Genomic DNA, 23,401 nt, shown 5'->3' on the forward strand with positions numbered 1-23,401 from the left:
ACTCTTGAAGTATAGCAGGCAAAGACTCTTAAGTCTTATTTTAGATTAAACGTAAAGAGCTGTATAAGGCTACTGACCACATAGTTTATAGTACAGTTCTAGAAATGCTGTCTTACTATACTTTTCTTATAAAATAGGAAACTTAAACTCTATTGACTTTCAGGTATTAAATGAGTAACAGTAAATACGAGTTAAGAAAGAGTACTATTTCTGGTATAAAAATGTTAGAATCTGATCTAAGATCTTGTCTTCATAAGGCAGTCACCAGAGAACCACCATTCAGACAGTTAGTACACCAACGTACCAGGGTTCCATGTACATCCTGACTCAGGTTCCGCATCTCCCCTACAATGAAAGCAACTAGGTAGGTGCTCATCTTCACACTTTCACAAAATTCATCCTGAATAAGTCCTCCTTCTGCAGGGACTGACGACTTCTATAGCGAAAGAAAAACAGAGGACAGTTCTGTAATTAAAACAATCAACGACAAACTAAAAATTCATACAGGTAAGAATTGCATACTTTAATCTTTCAACACAAATTTCTAGAGAGCACAGCCCCTTGTTTCAGTTTCTCCTACCACCCTTGATCAAGCAGACACACAGCAATGAGAACTTCAATGCGACTCTCAATATATTTCAGTTACAGGGAACAGTGGTTCGTTCTGTCTTGTCATTTTAAAATTACAGCAAAACTCAAGTTCTTCCCTGACCCCAGAACCCTAGGATCACTGACTTCAAAAAGAAACTGAAAGTAAGATATCCCCTAACACGATCTAGCGCTTCATGGAGGACGACCAGGAAAACTTAGTGGAATCAAAGGCATCAAGTCACTAGAGAAGTCTGCAGCAGGCTAATGGTGGAGAAATGCAGGAACCCTCAGAATGTCCTAACCATGCTAGGGCTTTGCTTTGGGTTACCTGATGAGTAGGCGCCCACCTCTTTAAGCAGCTGATTAAGGTGAAGAGTTTGGCTATGAGTGGGGCCATGACAATATAAAATCGTGTTGCCTGCCTGTCTATGAGGGTAGACCGCATCACCTGCTGGCTGTAGCTGCTCCTCACCTCTATACAGGTTCTAGGAAGTACCACACAGGCTGCACAAAGCCGGAGCCCCAGCTCTGTTACATAAAGCTCTCCCTGGTGTTACCCCTACTTCCTCCCATGCAGCTAATATTCATGAAAGAAGCCCCTGTTCTTGCTGTCCATTTCTACATGACAGAATACAAAGTTTGATTTGCCAAAACACTAAGAACAATCCCAATTCCATACTCTCAACACTGCTTAGAAGAGAAAGTCCATTATGTCTCAGGCAATTTACTGGGCTTAAACTAGTTCACGGTGTTCATATTTGTGCAACTATTGAGCAGGAAGACATTTCACACACACCCCCACCCATGTGTTCTAAGTCTTTCAGGGTCTTTTCCTTCCCCAAGTGCTCCTTGGAGCGGCAAAGTACTTTTCTTTCCATTTTAATTTAACTATTTAAGAAAGAATATATACACATATGATTCTAAATATCCCTACCAATAGTAAAGAGGAATCCAACTGTTCTCAGAGATAAGAGATCTACCCAAAGATTTTATCTTCATGTCAACAGTACCTTAGGCATATTTGACAACGCAGTGTGGTGCTCACTCCTTGTGATCTTGATGATGAATGTGGCCTTAAATGCTGGTTCATCAAAACAAGGAAAAGCAGATCTTGCTGCCAGAGGTTCAAACTGAGTTGCTGCAAAGTACCTAAAAAACAAATGTGAATTCCATCCAATAGTTACTGAGTGCCTATTAGACAGGGGAGCTACCAGGGCTATGAAAACAAAGACATTACATTTCCAGCCTTAAAGGACCCACAATTAACCAGGGGAGGCAGAGAACTAGAGCAGACAGAATCTTCCAGCAGGCTTCGAATCATATCCTAACAGTGGAAGCACACTAGTGGGATCAAATGCATGAAACAAATTCTGTTGGAATTGAAGAAACTGTAGAGAAAATAGTTCAAAGTCTGAATTGGTCCTTGAGCATCAAGAATACTTAATAAAATACAGAATCGAAGAGTATCCTTGAGAAAGGGGACGGCAGAAGGAAAGAAGGCAGTGTGTGTCCACAAGTTGTGGCAGCTGCTGAGCGTGGTGGGATTTAAGGCAGGCCCCTTAAGAGTTTTTGACAGAAAGTCCATAGGGAGGACTGTCTTTAATTGCTGCTAAACGTCTGTGTTTGCAACACTGAATCTCCAATCTACAATACGCACTTTCATTAAAAACCAAACCAAACCAGTTGTTCTTTACCATCATTCTGCTTTCACTGTTCTCTTTTCAGAGATGAAAATGGTTTTCTCTCTCTTCCACACCACAGCAGCACCAGTTAAGACTCTAATACATACAAAGCTCCTGAAATACAGTTCATGTGAAAAGCACAAAAAGAAGCAAGGGCTAATGGCAGATTTTTAATCAAGAAAAAAAGCTGATCTCTATGTGGAAGACTATGCAAACAGAGTAACAAGGCAAGAGCTCCTCTCCTGTACCAGTTTATATACCAGCCACAGACACTCTGGTCATGGCACCCTCTGTCCCTCAGTCCTTAGACTCCTCTTTTAGAAGGTAAGAAGAAATGAGAGAATTGGATTTGGAGTCTGCATTTATTAACCATATAACTTGTCAAGTCTATAATCTATATCTCAGCCTTGTATATTATATATTATGATTGAGACACAATTCTCTGCACCAAGGCTGGGCTTTTTTTTCAGAACCCAGGAAAACTTTACAATGAAACAAATCATTTGTGTAGTATGTAAGTGGTTCTATATAGGTGTGCATTACTAACGCTAGGTAATCACAACTTTCTCCCACACTTAAAATCGTGAAAGGCAGAATGAACTTCTTGTGATGACATGCTATTTCTAACATTCATTCCTTTTGTCCACCCACTGCCAACATTCTTACCTAATAAGCAGAACAAGAGAAAGTCTAATCACATCCCTATTACTCACATTAGAGGGCCTGTTTATGAGAAAGAGTGACACAATAATGTTCTTTGAGACAGGATCGTAAATAGCCTAAACTGGTCTCATACTCACTATGTACACACACACGTACACACGTACACACACACACACACACACACACACACAAACAACTCACACACACAGCTTGAATTTCTGATCCTCCTGCCTCTATCTCTCAAGCACTGGGACTGCAAGTGCATTTGATCATGCCTGACTATAGATCTTAACATTCTAAGATAAAACAAACAAACAAACAAAATCCCTTAAATTGCTGTTAAAGCAATATAACAACTATCTCATACCAGTTTCTGACAGGGCTAGTTTTTAAAGATACTTACAATGTCTTCTCTATTCTGAATACTTAATGCCTGTTCTTTCCTTGTGACTATGTTTTCTTTCAGAAACACTTGTTACAACATTTCCTCAAGCCTATTTGAAGTCAGGAATTATCTGTGAGTAGAGTAAGAGAATCCTAAGCACTGGCAAAAATAATGTGTAAAAGAAAAGAAGCCTAACTAGGGAGGTGGTTCAGCACAGTGAGCAGGGTTAGCCCTCCTGCACTACCTCCCAGCACCGCAGCTACTATTACTTTATGCTTCGTTGTCCTTGGCTATAATGAAAAATTAGCATTTCTTAGTGAGACAGAAGACAAACTGTTCTGAAGCAGTTTCTAGCACTTTAGTAAGTGCTGGCTATTGTTATCCTTAGTTTTAGGAAATACAGAGTTCAAGATGACAGGAGAATAAGAGAGAAAGCAAAGGCTAGGTAAAAAAGTCTCCGAAGTGTTAGAAATCAGAACTGTGGGAGGACTGGATGCCAACAGCCACCATGAACACCTCTACTAGCAGAAACAAGTGCAGAGACAAGAATAGGCGCAGATTACGTTGGTAGCAGTGTGTAGCTTCCTGACCACAAGCAGTATCTATTCAAAACATGTGACGTTTACAGATGTGATTTTCCAGGCAACAAGAGCACTGGTGCTACAGTGGAAAGAACAGCTGCCTTCCAGGCAACGAGAATTGCATCCCGATAATCACTTTATCAGTGTAAATGTTCACTCTAATTATAGTGGGGGCAGTATAAAATTCTCTTAGCAAAACTGTGAGGCACACACAAAATTGCTTTGGATTGATTGTTTTCAGACATCTTGAAGGAAAGAATGATCTAAACCTTCTCCTGTGGGGCCTTCACTTCAAAAGGCAAGCAAGTGAACTCACATCCTGTGTGTTTCAAGATTTCAGTATAGGCTACTGTTTTAAATTCTCTCTTAGTTTCAAGGACCCATATTTTTTTTCTAGCATGTGTCATAACTCAATCCAACACATGCCCATAATTTGCACATGTTCATACTAAAAAAATCACTGGATTCCACTACACAGCATTCATTTTTCCCATTATGTAGCAATAGGTCCAAACCTTGCAGAAAATAATCAGAGAAGATGAGATAGCTTTGGGGCTTCTCTTACAGTTCTGTTTGTAATATTAAACCACTGTTTTTATTTATTTATTTATTTATTTATTTATTTATTTATTTATTCATTCATGAAAGGGGTTTCTCTGTGTAGCCATGGCCATCCCGGAGCTTGCTCTGTACAGTAGGCTGGTCTCAAATGCTACGTCATTGTTTTATAATCTTAGTGGTGTGTGTGTGTCTGTTTATCTATCATTTCTCTATCTATATATGTGAATCGTTCTAGATACAAAATGTGTAATGCAAATAGGGTATTAAATACTTTATTTTCTAGGAATAATAGAGATTATAGACCAAAAACTAAAGCTAAAAACTCCAAGGCTACCATTTCTTTTCTTTTTAAGATTTATGTATTTATATGTATACAGTGTTCTGCTGCATGTGTGCCTGCAGGCCAGAAAAGGGCACCAGATCTCATTACAGATGGTTGCAAGCCACTAGGTGGTTGCTGGGAATTGAACTCAGGACCTCTGGATGTACAGCCAGTGCTCTTAAGCACTGAGCCATCCCTCCAGCTCAAGGGCTACCATTTCAATCACACATTTATGTTCAATTTTAGATAATCATTCAACAAGTAAAATATACAGACTACATGCTTTTTGTTTAAAAAGTTTATATAAGAGAAAAATAGTCATTTATCACATTCATATTAAGTAGTTAGTAAAATATAACCATGTTTCAAATTCAAACTATGAGTGTAAAATTCTCAAAAGTATGTGAAAAACAGATGCACATTTTGATGCAAAAAGAAAATTGCAGCAGCTTTTGATGATTCTTAATTCCCAACAGAGGGCTGCAGCTTTGTACTAAAAAATCCATTTAGTACTTGAGTGTTTTGTGATGACTGAGAAAAAATAAAAATAGTATTTTCTATTGTTTGACAAAAGCTAAGAAAGAAAATGCCCCATGTTTGGTTTTTTGAGACAGCGTTTCTTTGTTTAATAGTCCTGTCTGTCCTGGAACTCACTTTATAGACCAGGCTGGCCTTGAACTCACAGAGATCTGTCTGCTTCTGCCTCTTGAGAGCTGGGATTAAAAGTGTGTGCCACCGAGCCAAGGAGAATATAGGCAGTAAACTTCGAACCCCTACCAAGACCTAGCACTCAGAGGAAGGATAGCAAGTTACCAAGAAGAGACTCGATACTCTAAGAGTATATATGTGGGGGGAGGTCTCCCTCAATCACAGACAAAGGGGAAGGGAGAAGGGGGGAAGTGGGAGGGAGGGAAGAATAGGAGGAAACAAGGGAAGGGCTAACAATCGAGATGTAATACGAATAAATTAATAAAAAATAAATAAATAGATGTATAACATTAATAAATTTTAACTTCAATATTTGAGTACCTTGTACCTTACATCTTGATATTTAATGGACAGTTTTTTTTTTGGTGGATGTGTAATCAAAGGATTATCATTAAATCTGTCATTCTGTGATGTTTAAAAAAAAAAAAGTGTGTGCCACTACACCCAGCTAAAAACAGCCACCCTATAACTAATTAAATATGTCTCTTGCGTAAAGAGAAAAGAACTAACAAGTTGTTTTTATTTTCAGCTAATGAAATTACTCTTTTAAAAATAATTTTTTTCAATGAACTGAATTTTTTTTTAAATCCCTGAAACACTGATCATAACAATAACAATATATTAATATATGTTAGCCAAATAGGCAATGTCACTAGTTCTTAAACTGGTCTACATAGTATTATGAGAGTATTCTCTATTAACATAAAGCACATATAAATAGTGCACAGAGAGCTGACATAATCATTATTTATGAATATTCCATAGTATATATATACTACATTTTTCATAAAACCCATCTATGATATAACTATGAAGACTAAACAACAAAGTATGATCAAAATAGGCTGTAAAATACTTATATTGTATTTTACTTTGGGGGGATTTGAGACAGGGTTTCTCTGTGTAGCCCTGGCTGTCCTGGACTCACTGTGTAGAACAGGCTGGCCTTGAACTCTCAGAGATCTACCTGCCTTTGCTTCCTGGTTTCACTTTTTTTTGAGGAGGAGGAGAAGAAGGAAGATTCTTTCCTACACCTTTAAAGACTCCACACTCAAACTGGCACTTTTTAAAGCACCAGAAAGCTGGAGAGATGGCTCAGAAGGTAAGGTCTTTCAGAGGACCTGGGTTCAAATCCCAGGATCCACACAGTAGCTCCAACTGTCTATGCTCCAAGATCTGACACTCTCACATAGACATACACGCAGGCAAAACACCACTGCACATAAAAGAAAGGTAAATATTTGTTTTTAAAGTAAACCAGTAAAGATTAAGGATACTAAGAATGAAATATGTATGTTTGCCACATTTTACACCCTCTTTCTCCAATCACTGAGAGCCTCATTAAAGCTCTGCCAGAAGAAAAGTCCAATACCCTGACTCTGCCTCCTACAGCTTCATGAAGGGCGACACCTAATACTCATCTCATAAAACACAAAAATCTCAAGAGAAGTATATTATTCCATATTAACATTCTATTTTGCACATAACTTCCTAAATTTAAACCATGTACAAAGCATCTATGGTGTAGGCAAAGGGAGCCGCACTGCAGAAGTTACATGCAGAAGAGCACAAAACAAGAGCCATTTCAGAGTTTTACATACTTTTTCTCATTATTTTTATCTGTGTAGGTGATGCCATAAAACCCGTAATAAGAGTTAGATATATTTGCTGAGTACTCTATCTTCACGGTATAATTGAGCCCTGTCAGGAGGGCTTCAGGGGCAACAATGGCGATTTGTTCATGATATGGATATTCCAGGATTTCAACTGGTTTTTCTTGACTTGACACTGCTGACATAAATGTTGCTCTTGAAATATTATGTCCTGTGCTATGTAGGATGATATTCTGTGTGTCCTGAAGAGCCTGAAGCGAGATTGTCACCGAGCCTCTGAATGTCATTGTGGTGAGGTTCGGATGTATGCTGAGTTCATAGCGCTGAGGAATGATGGCACTGGGAAGCCTCATTTGTGCCCATGGAAACAATTTCCCGTTTGTAGCAAGTGGCTGTATTAGGCCTGCTGACTGGTTTGTTTTGTGGCAGCCTTCTTTGGTAAAGGTACACCTAGGCAGTAAGTAAATCACCATGATGACAGAGACAGCAACCACAATGACAAAAATGCAGACCACCACGGTCCTGGCAGAGGGCACTGAGCAGGTCCCATCTGGACCCTGCCTGTAGCCCGCCGCACTGTTCCGAAGGCCTGAGCTTCTGTTCATGAAGGACATGCCCAGCAGTTTCGCAGACGACTCATAATCCTCTTCGTCTTCATCCATCTCATGCTCACCAAGGCCTCGCACCAGTAGCCTTGAACCCCGGGGCTCATACTCAACTTCATCGGGTTCCAGAGGATGTAAGCAAGGTTCTTTGGCTAAATCTACCACATCTGGCTCTTCTTCAAACATGCTGTTTTCAATCATATTCCTTGGAAGCTGAAGTCGATCTACAAAATTAAGACATAAAGATAAGATAGAAGTGGGGGAGAGCTCATAATACAATGTTTCTTGGAAACTTCAAATTTAATGTTTTTTTTTAATCATTCAAGTTTTTTTTTTGTCACTAAGACTTATTTCCACTTTAAACTTACTTGAATTAAATAGAGGCTTTATGGAATTCTTGATTATTTATTAAAAACTCAAATATATATTTTAAAAAGCACACTACAGTCATGAACCAAAACCACCACCAACAAAAACAAAAAGCTACTAAAGTAGGCTAATATTAAAGAAAGAGGGTATAAATCTAGTTTTTCTAGTTATAATTCTGTTACAGATTTTTCATTGTTGATGGTCTCTAAGTGCATGAAAAGTATATTTGACTATTATACCTATACAGAGGCTTATTGAGATGTAAATAGGCTTGAGGCCTGTCTAATTTTCTTTTAATAGTGAAAGTATATTAGTTTTCTAAAAGCTGTGATTTCATAGTACTTTCCTTAACACAGTCCTACCCAGCACCCGGGCCTTGGCTTAACTTTAGAGGACGTCATTCTGGCTAACCCTAAACAGCTAGAAGCAAACAGGATCAAAAAGAACTCAAGGCCTTTCTTCTGGGTCTGGACTCTTGAAGGCCAGAGTTGTTGTCCAAATGCTGCAAACCAGGCTGTAAGGCTGTATGGGTGTCTTTCCTGAGGCCCAATCTCCCTCAGGCAAATCACGAACTGTCTTCCTGCTTCTGGGCTTAAAAGGGCTCATCAAGAGAACAGGAAACATCCCATGAGAAGGACGTTTCCACCCTATAGTAAACTGAAAGCAGAAAAGTACTTACAGAATTTTGGTAAGCAAGAAATAGTGAACATGGACTAAAAAAAAAAACTTTAAAAAACACATCTACAGTTCAAACACCTGCTTTTTCACCCTTCCATAGCATTCACAAGTACAACAGTTCTCATCCTTGAAAAGAGATCAAATACCATGAGCACCAGCATATCGTGAGGCAAGGCAGTGGTGGGAGCCTTGTAGGCTACAACCACACACCCCCATTTGCCAAGAATCACTAAGGAGAAAGGTCTCTAGAAGCAAAAGGGTAAATAATACTACATACCTATCAATAATTCCAAATTAGTGCATTTAATATTTTATATTCAAAAATCACACCTTTTAAGAGATTTCAAGGTTTTAACAACTTGAAATCACCTTTAACTTGTTCTCCAAGGTGCTTTACAATTATCATTTCTAATCTTCACAGTGGTTCTATAAAGTAGCAAAAATTAAATTTAAGGCATGAATAAACAACAGAAATGGATTAATTTAATTTCAAAGTTGTGCAGATATTTAATTGTATGTTTGACCCAAATCTAAGAAAAAAATTATTTCAAATTTTAATCTTCTCATTAATGTACTGTATCATCTAACTTATGTTAATTTAATGAAAGGGAAGAGGTTTTAACCTAACAATGAAATTATTAAAAATAGTTTTATCATCAGTAGACCAAAACTGACATTAACTACCCAATACCCAGAAAAACATACTGCGCAATAACAAGTAAACAATGGTAATTCATAACTCACAAAATAAAAGCAGTGCTAACATTAGGGTAAAGTTTACAACTGTGCTATTCTAATAGTTTTTTTTAATATAGAGAATTATCAAATGATTTTAGACCATTCTACAAAGGAGATTTCTTTGTTCTTCCCATATTTTCCAGCAGTATTCTGCTCTTTGTGGAGCTATGGTGGAGAGCGACCTTTGTGAGGCTAGAGAATGTTTTCTTAAAATCCTGTGAGCCATAGACTTCCCTCAGGAAGGCTGTTGCCATGCAGCCTGCCCACCCCTTCCTCTGTATAGAAGCTGGAAATGGGGTCACATGAGCCCTCTTCCCTCTCAGAGTTGTGATACATCTGGCCCCAGCTGGTGAGGGCAGCGCAGGGCTGGTGAGGGCAGGGCAGGGCTGGTGAGGGCAGCGCATGGTGTTTCGAACAGGCTGTTGAAATCTTATGTAGTTATTTCTCCATGCCAGATTACCTTGATAGCAGGTTAGCCGACCCGCACATAACTGTCTATATTAGACATCCCCAGCCAGTTTCTGTCTGCCTGTCTTAGCTGCTACATCCTTTTTTACAAAAAGGGAAAAATTGCTATTTTTCATCATTTACTATTTATGATGTATATAAGTGTTTTATTCAGGACAGAGTTTGTAAGGGGTGGGAGGGAATTATTGAGGGACAGGACATGAGAGCCAACATTTGTATGGAGTGTTGCTATTTGCCTCTACTTTGTATTATTGAAACAAATGACAAATGAAATATAAAAGTAATAAATATCTGGTTTTAACCTATAAAGGGGGGTAGGGACTGGAGGAATGGCTCAGGGGTTAGGACCACTGACTGCTCTTCCTGAGGACCAAAGTTCAGTTTCCAGCACCTACATGGCAGGCAGCTCACAGCTGTCTGTAACTCCAAGATCTGACACTCTCCCACGGACATACATGCAGGCAAAACAGCAATACACAGTAAAACAAATAAAAAACAAAAATAAGACTTCTCCCTTTCTAGGCATGAACTTCAGGACATTACCCACCGCACAAGCACCAATCCCACTAGTCCTTGGTGTGCTCAGGCCATACATACTGTCTTACATCTCTGAGAACAAGTCAGGTCACTTCTCTCCCCAACAGGCCTTCCTTCCTTAGTTCCTTCCACCTGGATGCCATGTTTCCTTTTCACCCTCATTCAGCTTGGTACACGTCTGTTATTGTATAATTAATCTCACGAGAACATTAATCAAGAAAACTCATTTCCTTCTATGAGAAGACATCATTTATACTTTTGTGCACTTCTGACTTAGGGAGCCCAGGAGCTCGGCTAAGATGGCCAGCCATGCTCTACTTCTTCACTCTGAAGTTGGTAGACATTATGCTGCCATAAAAAGATTTCCTTGCATAAAACTTCTACTCATCTATAGTTGTGGATTTAGGGAAGTGGCCACCTTTCCATGCCCTGTGAATGGTGGGTACAATATCGCCATCACCATCATCATCATCATCATCATCATCATCATCATCATTATTCAATTTTCTAAGCTTCCAATAGAGCTCCCATTGCCTTGTGATGTCTGGTTTCAACGGATATTTATTTGGGGTGTATTAGTTATTTTTCTGTTGTTATAAAACAAGAAGAACAAAATCAACTTTAAAAAGGGGGGTTTGGTGGTCTTATTTGTTTGTTTGTTGGCTTAGGATCCAGAGGGTTAAGAGCCCACGTTAGCAGGTAATGTATAATGTACCTATAGGAGCAAGAAGCTGGCTGTTCACATTTCCATCCACACACAGGAAGCAGAGAGAGAGAGAGAGAGAGAGAGCAGGCAGCAGGGTGAGGCTATAAACTCTCAAAGCACTCCACAATGACAGACTTTCTCCAACAAGGTTCAACCTCCTAAAGGTTCCATAACTACCCAAAGAGCATCACCAAGTGGGGACTGAATGTTCAAATACATAAGCCCACAGGGATCATTTCTCACTCATACCAACAAAGGAGTCATTTCATTCATGCAATCTCACATTGAAATATTATTAAAAAGTGTTTGCTCAACTATGTTCATAGCAGCCTTATTTGTAATAGCTAGAATCTGAAAACAACCTAGATGCCCCTCAACTGAAGAACAGATAAAGAAACTATGGTACATTTACACAATGGAATACTACTCAGCTATTAAAAAAACAAGGAAATCTTGAAATTTACAGGCAAACGGATGGAAGTAGAAATGATTGTCCTGAGTGAGGTAACCCAGACCCAGAAAGACACATATGGTAAACACTCACTTATAAGTGAATATTAGCCCAACATAGATGTCCTCTGAGAGTCCTGGAGTCCACCGGGGCAGACGCTGGACTCCAGGTGAGAGTGGTATAGAAGAATAGGGGGATGGATGGACCCAGAGGGTTCCGGAGCCCCACAAGGAGACCATCAAGGCTGGCAGATCTGGAACCTACGGGGCCTGCATAAACTGTTGTACCAACCAAGGACAGTGCATGCAGTGAACCCAGACTCCCTGCTCAGATCTAGCCAACAGACAGCTCATTCTCTATAGTTGTGGAGACCGCAGGGGAGGGGGGAGGAGACTGCCTCTGACATGAACTCAGGTACCTCCAATTTGATCACTTCCCCTTGTGGGGAGGCCAAGCAGCACACAGAAGAAGGGGAAGCAGGCTATAAGGAGGAGACCTGATAGTCTGTGGTCATACGGTGGGGAAGAAGTCCCCTTCTATCAGAGGTCTAGGGGAGGGGCATAGGGCGAAAGAGGAAGGGAGGGTGGGAATGGGAAGATACAAATGAGGGGATAAGAATTGGGATGTAAAAAAAAAATAAATAAATAAAATAAAAAATAATTAAAAAAAAGAATTGGGATGTAACCTGAATAAATTATAATAAAAATAAAAATATATTGTTTGTAAGCCCTTAATAGATTCTTAATCTTTCTGATGTGCTTACACCCCTGTGAGATGAGATTATGCTTCTTAAGCATGTCACTCACCCTATGCTAGATACAGACAACCACGAGCTCTAGTCAGCATGGCTTATGCGGTAAATGCCTATCATTGGGTAACATTAGAACTTCCTATTAAAACATTCCCGTTCGCCAACTAGGATCCCTCAGAAGTTTTTAAGTCTGACTGCTGTCTTGGGGTTTCTGTTGTTGTGGTAAAACACCATGCCCACACTTGGGAAGGAAGGTGTTTGTCTCAGACTCTGAGGTCACACTCAGCAGAGTCAGGGCAGGAACCTGCAGGCAGGGACTGATACAGAGGTGGTGGTAGTGCTGCCTACTGGCTGGATCCTCCTAACTTCTTGTTTGTTTTCTTACGCGTCCCTGTAAGGCGCGGCCACACCTGATAATGGCAGCGACCGTTACCACTTGGCGGCAACCGTTAACGCTCCTGCGCAAGCGCAGACATAAGCCCTCTCAATGCACCCCTCCCGAACAGGGGTATGCAAATGAAGCACTCCAACACAGCAAGGCATGCTAATGAGGCATGCTAATGAGGCATCCAAATGTAACCAATGAGACTTTGACACGCCACGTGCAGACAGTTATTTAAAGGCGTGCTCGCAGGCATTCGGGGTCTTTCGCTTCGGCTTCAAGGGCGCTCCCAATAAAGCGCGATTGAGAAGGATCCTGGTGTCTGCGTCGTTCCTGCCGGCGGGAGGGCGCAACACGTCCCAGGACCATCTGCCCATGGGCAGCACTAATTACAATGGCGTAGGCCCTCTCACATCAATTATCAATCAAGAACAGACCCTAAGACTTGCCTAGAGACCAATACTATGGGGCATTTTCTTGATTAAGATTCTTTCTTCCCAGATGTCTGTACCTTGTGTCAAGCTTACATAAAAATTAGCCAGCATAACTGCTTAGCCATGACTTGTTTACAGTCAAAGAATATTTAACAGTTGATCATTTAATCTGTTCTTTCTTTATCAAATCTGAGAACTGGCCACTCAGCATTCTGCCAAAATGCAGATAACTTATTTTTAATTATGAAACACCTCATCAGATTAATATTTACATAGAAATTTAACTTTACTCTTCCAGTAATAAAGCAAACCAAATTAACTATTTTACTAAATATTAGAAGCATGCAGTTTTAATGTATATAATCATATCCATTTAAATACCAACCTGGGGAAACCTACTTTACAAGGCCAATCAAAAAATAGCACTTTAAGCCTGTTTCTTTCTTTCTTTCTTTCTTTCTTTCTTTCTTTCTTTCTTTTTTGAAATGTCTTAATTTTCGTGTCAATACACTTATATAATTAGAAGGTTACTTTATACTGAAATTGGGCTTTTATTCCTTCCTTAGGAAAAAAAAGTATCCAATAATATATCATTTTCCTCTTCCCTTTCCAAATAAAAGAAACAAAAAAGAAAGTAAAGTTCCACATATACACATATAAATGGTAAAGGCATAATTTAATTTAACTGGAGTACAAATGTGTTTTCTTGCTTAGCACATATAAGTAGCTTGATATGTTACAATTCATATTACAAAGCTTTCATACTTGAAAAATAAAACAAAACAAACAACCAGTATCATAAAGAAACTGTATTTTCTTGATGTTTTTGGCTGTGAGCCTGGCCTTAGCAGAATGTTTTTTGAAGCCTCCTAAAGCTACACACAGACGCTATCTATAACCCAACAAACTCCTAGTTGAACTTTCACTTCTAAATAACATAGATCCATGTGTCTATAATCTAAGAAAACTGATGAAAATTTCCCCCCGAGACAGGATTTCTCTGTGTAGCCTTGGCTGTCCTGGACTGACTTTCTAAACCAGGCTGGCCTCAAACTCACAGATATCCACCTGCCTCTGCCTCCCTGAGAGCTGTGCTTAAAGGTGTGTGCCACCACACCCAGCTCTGAAGACTTTTCTATCCCTCAGATGCTGTGCCTAAACTCAACGATTATGGACAAGAGCCAGTCTGCATTGTTTATTACCCATCTATGGCAGGAAAGTCATAGAAAATTAGCTTCTAAAACCTTTTATTACAATCTGAAAGAGTAATCTCATGTCTGTTGGATTCAATGTTAATAAGTCAATGAAACTCATTTTGTACTTTTTCATTTTTCTAATAATTCATTTCTATATGTCATAATTTTAGCAATGGATTATAGGTTTTAATAAAAATCCAAATAAAAAAACAAAAACAGGAAAGTAAACAAGACACCCTAGTTGTTCTGGTCTGGTAATCTGGAAGCAGTGGGTCTAGACCATGGCAGTCCAGGTAAATAAGTCCTAGACTATTCTAGGGGTGGATTAGGGGCTACTAATCACATGAGAGAGGTAACAGGTACACAATGATACTCCTTTGGCTTCAAAAGGCCAGTCGGTGGAGACACAGGGGGAAATCTACATCTGTCAAGTCCTACAAACACACTCTAGCCGAGAAAACGGAAAGAAGGAAAATCAGATCATGAGACTGAGAATACAGATTTTCACTTATCTCCCTGTAGTTTTCACGTCTCTCCCTGACCCTCTGTGTTACCCACAGAGGTACCTCCCCCCACCCTGGTAATGAAAGAAAGCAGTAAGAACAGCATATGGACCATGATATATTTAACATGCTTTAAAATATTTAACTAGCAGCATGATATAGAGATTACAGACGAATGTTTGACTCTCAGCTCTTTTATTGACTTTTTCTTTTAGTCCCAGTCTCCTTGCCTATAATGTAGGCACTGACTTTACATGACTTTCATAAGGACTATCCTAGTGAGTCTTGGGCTTAAAAGAAGGGTGCATTCATATGATTATGATTACTAAATCATAATTTAAATCACACAGGTGGCTGAAACCACTGAAAGGGAGACAAGAGCCAGACAGTATCAGTTTCTAAGAGGTAACAGACGACGAAGGGCGGTAGAGGAGAGTAAGGAAAGAGCAGACGAGGAAATCAAGAGAGTAGCATGACCAAAACCAACAAGATAAGAGACTGATCATAAATACATTAAAAACATCAAGTAAAACCAGGGCTAGACATCCTCTCCCAGACCCTGCATTTGGCAACTAAAAAACCCAGGAACTTTTAAGATGTGCGTTCAGTGGAAAGATGGGAATGTAAGCCCTAGTCCAGATTCCCAAGCAAACAATGAACAAAAGGACTGTAACTCTTACTGCAAGGGACACAGCTCTTTGTTAAGGGAAAAACATAGGATGAATGTTTAAAAAATATAGTGTAAGTAGAAAAGTTAAATCCTTTTGTATTTGTTAGTCTATGTTGAAGGTGGAAGCAACTTAAGCACACATTGCTACGGGAAAAGAAAAATAAGAAAGATAAAATGTGGAAGTGGAGTAAGAGCTGAGGGAAGACACAAAGACAGTATCTCAGCAGGACTGAGGGAGGTAATAAGAGCTCCAAGGAAGATGACCATGACTAAGCCAGATGCTTTCCCTCTGAGCCTGGAGGACTGGAGACGAAAACTGTGAAGAGTCACATCCCAGAGGTGATTCATAGACAGCCTGTGTCCTCTGTGACAGGAGAAACAAGTCCGTATGGCCAGGACAACAGGCAAGAATGGAGACAGTGGGCTGGAGAGATGGCTCAGAGGTTAAGAGCACCGTCTGTTCTGTCTGTTCTTCCAGGGGTCCTGAGTTCTAGTCCCAGCAACCACATGGTGGCTCACAACCATCTTCAATGAGATCTGGTGCCCTCTTCTGGCGGGCCAGCACACATGTGGGCAGAGTATATATAAATAATAAATAACTTAAAAAAAAAAAGAATGGAGACAGTAAAGATGTCTGAGGAATAAGAATAAGAAATGATAAGTCCTATAAAAGAGAATCAGGGAGTGCTGACTGAAGAACAGGGCGCAGCTGAGACACTCACATAGCCCGGGGTGACCAGCCCAGGCTTATAGAGAATGTTTGTAGAACATGTAGAACATGTAGAAAAATAGACAAAAATTAAAACAAAGAAACAAATCATGACTCCAGACCTTCCCAAGCAGGGAGAATGTGCTAAGAGGCTCGAGGAAGTGTCCAGGAAGGTGCTGGCCAGAGAGTGATGAACTGGGATGCGGTTTGGAGTCGGGACAAAATGCAAACCGTGGCAAATAACACGGCAAGAGACTTGCATTGAAAGAAGCCAGCTTTCCACAGATACAATGTCTTTTAATGGCCATCCTATTTCCTAAGAAAATGAAATAGTGTGTATTTTTAAATTAATATGCCAAAATCCCCCCAAAAGCTTAATCTAAACAGTTTCCCATGGGCAGATACAAAGCTTGCTGTATTCAAATGAGGCTATAATAGTCAATAAACATTGCTTTTCTTCTGAGACACTACACCATGAGCTACTGACATAAAAGCCAAATGATGTAAACATGGAAAACCATTTATATAACATATTCTAGACTACCTCCAGTTGGAAACTCCATTAATGTTGTCCTAAGTCAGTGTGTTTATTTTGTGGAAAAATGAGTATATGGCTGGAGATATGAAGCAAGAAGATCATGGAAAAATGATCCAGCCATGGTAGACTCTAGATTTATTTTTCCAAGCCGAGTGCAGTGGCTGACACCCGTTGTTCCTGCTACTTCTAAGGCTGAGGTAAGAAGATCACCCCAGGGATAGAAAACATAGAAAACACAGCAAGACCTCATACCAGTAAGAAAGAAAAGAAGAAGGTAGGGAGGTAAAGAAGATTTACCTTTGTTTTTTATATATAAGCTACCACTACAGTTAAAATTCACTTCTACACATTAGAATTGTTGTTTCAATTAGACAAAACTGTTGTTGGTACTAAACAGTTTTTGTTTAGTTTAGATAGTTGACTGCAAAACTATTCACCTGTGCCAATGATGCAAGTGTTTCCACATACTGGACAACAGGCCAATCAGGAACGTAGCCTCTGAGAGAAAAAGAGGTGAGTATGGAGGTAGATGTGTTGCTCCATTTCTTTTTTTTAAATTCATTCATTCATTCATATTACATCTCAATAGTTATCCCATTCCTTGTATCTTTCCATTTCCCCCTCCCTCCCATTTTCCCCTACTCCCCTCCCCTATGACTGTGACTGAGGGGGACCTCCTCCCCCTGTATATGATCCTAGGGTATCAAGTCTCTTCTTGGTAGCCTGCTATCCTTCCTCTGAGTGCCACCAGGCCTCCCCATCCAGGGGACATGGTCAAATATGAGGCACCAGAGTTCCTGTGAAAGGCAGTCCCCACTCTCCACTAAACTGTGGAGAATGTCCTGTCCATTGGCTTGATCCAAGGAGTGTATGTGCAGTAAACATCGAACTCCATTTCTGACTCAGGGCCAGACCGTCATTGCCTCCAGGACAAACTGCTGACAACCACAATATGCCTTTACCGCAAGTGTTTCAAAGCACCGTGACACTGAAAGGCTGCTTGGCTGCCCATCAGAAACCCCAGATCCATAAAAAGCAGTCCCTTAAAATGCCTCTAGACAGTTTCTCTTGCCTATCTTGTTCACTGCAGTTTCGCCACAGTTTATCTAATAAACTCTACTTCTGCATTTTCCTTTCTTGGTAAATTCTGTATCTAAATCACAAGGTTGTGACCTTTATTCTACATAGTAATGAGCCCCAAATAATTTTGGTTCTCTGTCTTGGGACAATTTTCCAACCGTAGGACAGCAAGCTAGAGTTCAAGTGAAACAGGATGGCAGGTAAGAGATTGGGGCAAGAGAGAAAAGGAGCTAAGTACAAGGGACAACAGAGGCTTGCACAGGATTCCCTGAGAGCCCTTTGTCAGATGTAGCACATATCAGCACAGGCTCAAAAAAGAGGGGAACAATACCCCTGAAAGGAAACACAAGTACCAGAGGTCAAGCAATATAGGGAAGAGCCAGCACCACAAACCAGTCACAGCACATTAATACCTCTGGTATTAACTTGAAACACTGGGGAGCAGAAGTTACACCCTCAGGCAAGGTCTACTGTGCACTCTAGGCCTAAGGAAATCTACAGGGGAAAACAAGTTTGAGAATGAGTCTTGCTAAATCAGCAAGACCTGAGAATCCACCCTGAGATAAAGCTAGGCCTATAACCAGGTGATTAGTAATTAAGCTGCCTTTAAAATACCAACACTACATTGAAAGAATTTTAAAAACCTGTACAATATTTCTTCAGTATTATTCAAAGTGTAATTGGAACATCACTAGTCATCCAATGACACAAGAAAATGTGACCCCTAAGAAACTAAATGTCAGCTGCTGCACTTAGCTTTAGAGCAGCTGCTGTACATATGCTCCAAAGAGTAAGCAAAGAGGCTTTAAAGAATTAAGCAGAGGACTGCATGAACAGAAAAACTGAAACTATTTAAAAAGGGACCAGAGGCTGGGGAGATGGCTCAATGGTCAGAATACCTGCTACAAAAACATGAAGTTTAAATCTCCAGTGTCCAAGTAAAATAGATGAGTGTGATCCTGAATTCCTCAAACACCGGCCCTGGGCAGAGAAGATAAACTGAATCCTACCACATAGCAACTATGAGCATCAGGTTCAGTCAAACACTCTGGCTGAAAGGAACAAGGCAGGAAGCAACAGAGGACACCCAGAATCTTCATCTGGCCTCTGTACATGCATATATGTATATACACCCTCTACTTCCAACACACACACACACACACACACACACACACACACACACACACACAGAGACAGACAGACAGACAGACAGACAGACGGAGACAGAGAGACAGAGACAGAGAGATATTGGAAAGGATCAAAATAAATAATTGGGTAACTATAGTTACCAAATACCCCAGGATTGAAATGCCAATAATTAAAATGGAAAGAAAAATCAATGAATATTCTGCTCAAACTATGGCACCAGCCAAGGACAATATATGCAGTGAGCATTAAACCCCTACCCAGATCTAGTCAAGGGACAGGACATTCTCCACAGTTAAGTGGAGAATGGGGACTGACTTTCACACAAACTCTGGTGCCTCATATTTGACCATGTCCCCTGGATGGGGAGGCCCGGTGGCAATCAGAGGAAGGATAGCAGGCTACCAAGAAGAGACTTGACACCCTAGGATCATATACAGGGGGAGGAGGTCCCCCTCAGTCACAGTCATAGGGAAGGGGAGTAGGGTGAAAGCGGGAGGGAGTGAGGAATGGGAGGATACAAGGGATGGGCTAACAATTGAGATGTAATATGAATGAATTAATAAAAAATTATAATGCAAAAGAATCAATGAATAGACTTAACAGCAACTGGAAATAGTGGAGGGAAGGAGGCACATGCATTTGACAGGCCATTAAAAATTACCAGTTTAAGGAACAAAGGGAAAAAGTGTTGAAGAAAAATGAATACCCCATCAGGTACTTGGGGGTTAACACCAAATACTGTAATATTAACAGGAGTCCCAGAAAAAGCATATGAGAAGAAATACTTGAATAGTTAAAAGTCCCTAATTTAATTTTTAATGCAAAAATATTGAGTGTATCCACAATAAAAATAAATTTAAAAAAAAATCCTACTAGACAAATCATGGTAAAACTGCCTAAATCAAAGAGAAGCATAAACCCTTTAAAAGAGCCTCAAAACAGCACATTATCTTTAAGAAAAAACAACACTAACTTCAGTAGTTGGGCCAGAAAATAGAACAGCATTTTTAAGAGGCTAAGAGTAAAACTATGACATTAAATTTGCATCCTACCTCTGCTAACAACATCCTTCAGAAACAAGGCTGGTGTGTAGGTACTTTACCCAAAGATGAAAGCTGACAAAATTCAGCCCAAGCAATTATTTACTACAAAAATGTTTAGAGCAGACTTCTCAGAATGAACAAAAATGATATCAGACATAGTAGACATATAGGAAGGGGGAAATGACATCAGAATAAAATGAAAGTATGTTCTTTATCCATAATTTTTAAAAGTATATGTTTAAAGTAAGAAATAACATTGTAGATATTTGTAAAACATGTAAATAAAAGCTGCACGAGGGACGTTGGAAAGGAAGTGGAGTGATGGCACAAATAAGGAAGGAGTTGAATAAAAAGATTAGATTATAAATTGAGAACGAAATGAGTTATTTCAAGAGAGAAGTAGGAAATAAAAAGGGTAAAATGTAAAATGTAAAGTTTTTCAGTATACTCTGCACACAGACTTCAGTAAGTTAAAAATAAATCCTATTAGCCGCATAACACTAAAACAAAACATTTATTAGAGATGTATAGTTCACAGAAAAGATAAAATATTAGATAACATAAAAGAAAATTTAAAAATACTACTGAAAATAAGATAGATACTAAAAAAATACTCATAGACCTAAAAGATACAATATAAAAGAAATAAGAGACAAAATAGTTATAAGAAACAAAAGCCAAAGGGTAAATGAAAATATGGTAAAATCGTAAGCTCAACCTTATGTACAATTTAATCTTAAACAGATTAAATGTTGAACTAAATTCAACTAAATGCTGTTGTAAGGCATACTTTAAATTAAAGACACAGACAGGTTAACAAAGTGCATGGAAATCTTACAACTTGAAAATCCAATAAGGTTATATACCTTCCTTAGTTACACAATTACCTAATTACAGAGTTCCCAAATCACTCAAGAAAGTGAAATTCAAAAGAGAGAACTACCAATCATTATGGCTGAAGAACCTATCACATTTCTCTTCATAATGCATAGGGCAAGAAGACAGCAAGGTCATAGAATTACCATCATCTAATTCTGCCTAAATGATATCTACGGAAGTTTGAGGCAAACAACTGTAGAATACACATGAACCACTGAGCAAGATGGAATAAAAAATCAGTAAACTTTAGAAAACTATATACTTAGTATTGCGTTATTGGTAGCAGGGTTAGTAGAGTTAGGGATTAGCCACTGTGCCTCACAAATGCTATGCACAGCCTCTAACAATGAGCTACATCACTGGCCCTGGCCGAAGAAATGGTCTTTTGTTGGCTTTGTTCTATAATCACGATGGAATCAATTAAAAATTCAAGCAACAATTTATTAGATAATTTCTAGGTACGTGGGGAAATTAAAAGTTCCAAACAATCACTGGTCAAAGAAACCACAAGGAATTTAGAAAACATTTCTTTTTTTTTCTTTCTTTCTTTCTTTCTTTTTTTTTTTTTTTTTTGGTTTTCCGAGACAGGGTATCTCTGTGTAGCCTTGCCTGTCCTGGACCCACTTTGTAGACCAGGCTGGCCTCGAAAACATTTCAAACAGGTAATAAAAACACAAAATTTCTAGGCTTTTTTTTTAATGTCTGTATTTAAAAAAAAATGGTCAAAACTTGTAATAGAACTTTTCATCTTAAGGAGCTAAAAAGACTAATAAATCAAATATCAATAAGTAGAAATAAAGAAGAGAACAGAAGCTGGTGAAATACAAAACTGAAACAACAGAAAGTCAAAGCAAAGCATGCTGCCATACAGCTTTCTCCTTCTTCATCTGGTGTATTAGTCCAATGTAATTTTTTTTCATACCTCTAATTTCTTTTAAAAATCAATCCAACTAATTTTAGAATGCCTTCCTGTGACCAATTCTCTTCTACTCCGTAAATGAGAATACCATAAAATACAAGATGCAGAATTCTTAGGAAGAAAAGGGTAGAAATAGTATGGCAAAGAACTGTTATAAGCCCTAAAAATTAATAACCCTGATTTCCACAGACATTACTGTCACATAATCCACTTTCTGTCTACATTAAACCTTCTGGTCAATCAAGGAAAAGCAACTTGACTTTTAGTAAACTTTATATTGTTATTCTAAATTAGTCCTGCCAACGTGAAAGATTATCTAGCACAGGCTTACTTCCTGGTAATCACTGTACATAGAGTTTTGCTTATAATTAGATGTAGGATGCTAACTATACCAACAGGCCTGCCAGTGTTCTATGGAGGCTACAAGGACAGGCGAAAGCTTCCTTCCGGAATCATGAGTCACCTCCCTCCCCACAGCGCACACCACTAACCACCTGTCAAACCTGGAGCCTACAAACTACACAGGGAACTCACCTCCATGGCATTTAGAGACTAAGGTGGAATATATGTCCAAAATCTACACTGTACTTACTTCTAGAATAATAAGCACACTTTCCTTTATTATTATTAAAAATTGAAGGAAGCAAGATTAATAAAATCCCAAGGTCTAGTTTACTATGTAGAACAGGAATTTTTCTATTAAGTAAACTGTGCTTAAAACATTTTGCTTCACTGGCAGGTAGTTCTTTGAGGGAGAGATCTACGTCACTCACCTTGTTAAATGTGCCTAAGAGGGGAGAAGCCTGCGAGAAACATCTTAAATAAAAGTAGAGTCCAACACATTAAAATCAAGTGATAATTAATGAAGATTACCCATGCTTATGCACTAACTTTTCAAAGACTGAACCTAAGTTTACTGATACTTGGGCACGACAGAGTTCACATACTACGTTGTGGTCAGCAAGCTCCTTCTAATACCAAGTCTTAAAGAAGCCCTCACAATACTTCAGGGATTATAAACAGTAGCCACATTTCAGCTCTGCAGGGTACCAACTTTTTAGATCACCAGCTGCATCTCCTCTTATCCTAGAAGCTGACTATAATTCAAACTGGTTATAGTTTATGAGGACTTAAGTATAGTTTTTTGTTTAAAAAAAGAAAGAAAAAGAAAGAAACCTAGGGATCTAGTTGTGGTTCCACCACAGTTACTACTGGAACCTCAGTTAAAAGCTGGGTATAGTATAGTGGGGTAACTGGCTTATCTATAATTATCAAGGGGTCAAATAAAGTAGTACTTTGAAAACTATTAAATCTCATATTAACAATGAGCTTGTTGCTATTTATATAATTAGAATGGAAACTTCAAATTTTATCATAAGTAAATAAATACACCATTATATTTTTCAGCCAAGTGTACTGGTAATTCCTTTCAAGATCCTAAGAATAATTACCTTGTCAAGACCTTTACTTTAAAAGCTACTGCTAATATG

General features: G+C 39.1%; 1 protein-coding gene across 1 annotated transcript in view; it reads right to left on the reverse strand.

Moving 5' to 3' along the window:
• LNPEP (leucyl and cystinyl aminopeptidase) overlaps positions 1 to 23,401 on the reverse strand; it is an 89,958-nt gene that overhangs the window by 39,872 nt on the left and 26,685 nt on the right. Inside the window, exons 3-5 of the mRNA XM_084777467.1 lie at positions 7,095 to 7,935; positions 1,602 to 1,740; positions 305 to 436 (exon numbers count right to left, since the gene is read on the reverse strand). Coding sequence (XP_084633593.1) covers positions 305 to 436; positions 1,602 to 1,740; positions 7,095 to 7,935 — 1,112 coding nt within the window. The remainder of the gene's footprint in view (positions 1 to 304; positions 437 to 1,601; positions 1,741 to 7,094; positions 7,936 to 23,401) is intronic.

Source organism: Acomys minous (assembly GCF_964271855.1).
Source record: "Acomys minous genome assembly, chromosome: 3".
In the NCBI taxonomy this organism is placed as follows: Eukaryota; Metazoa; Chordata; class Mammalia; order Rodentia; family Muridae; genus Acomys; species Acomys minous.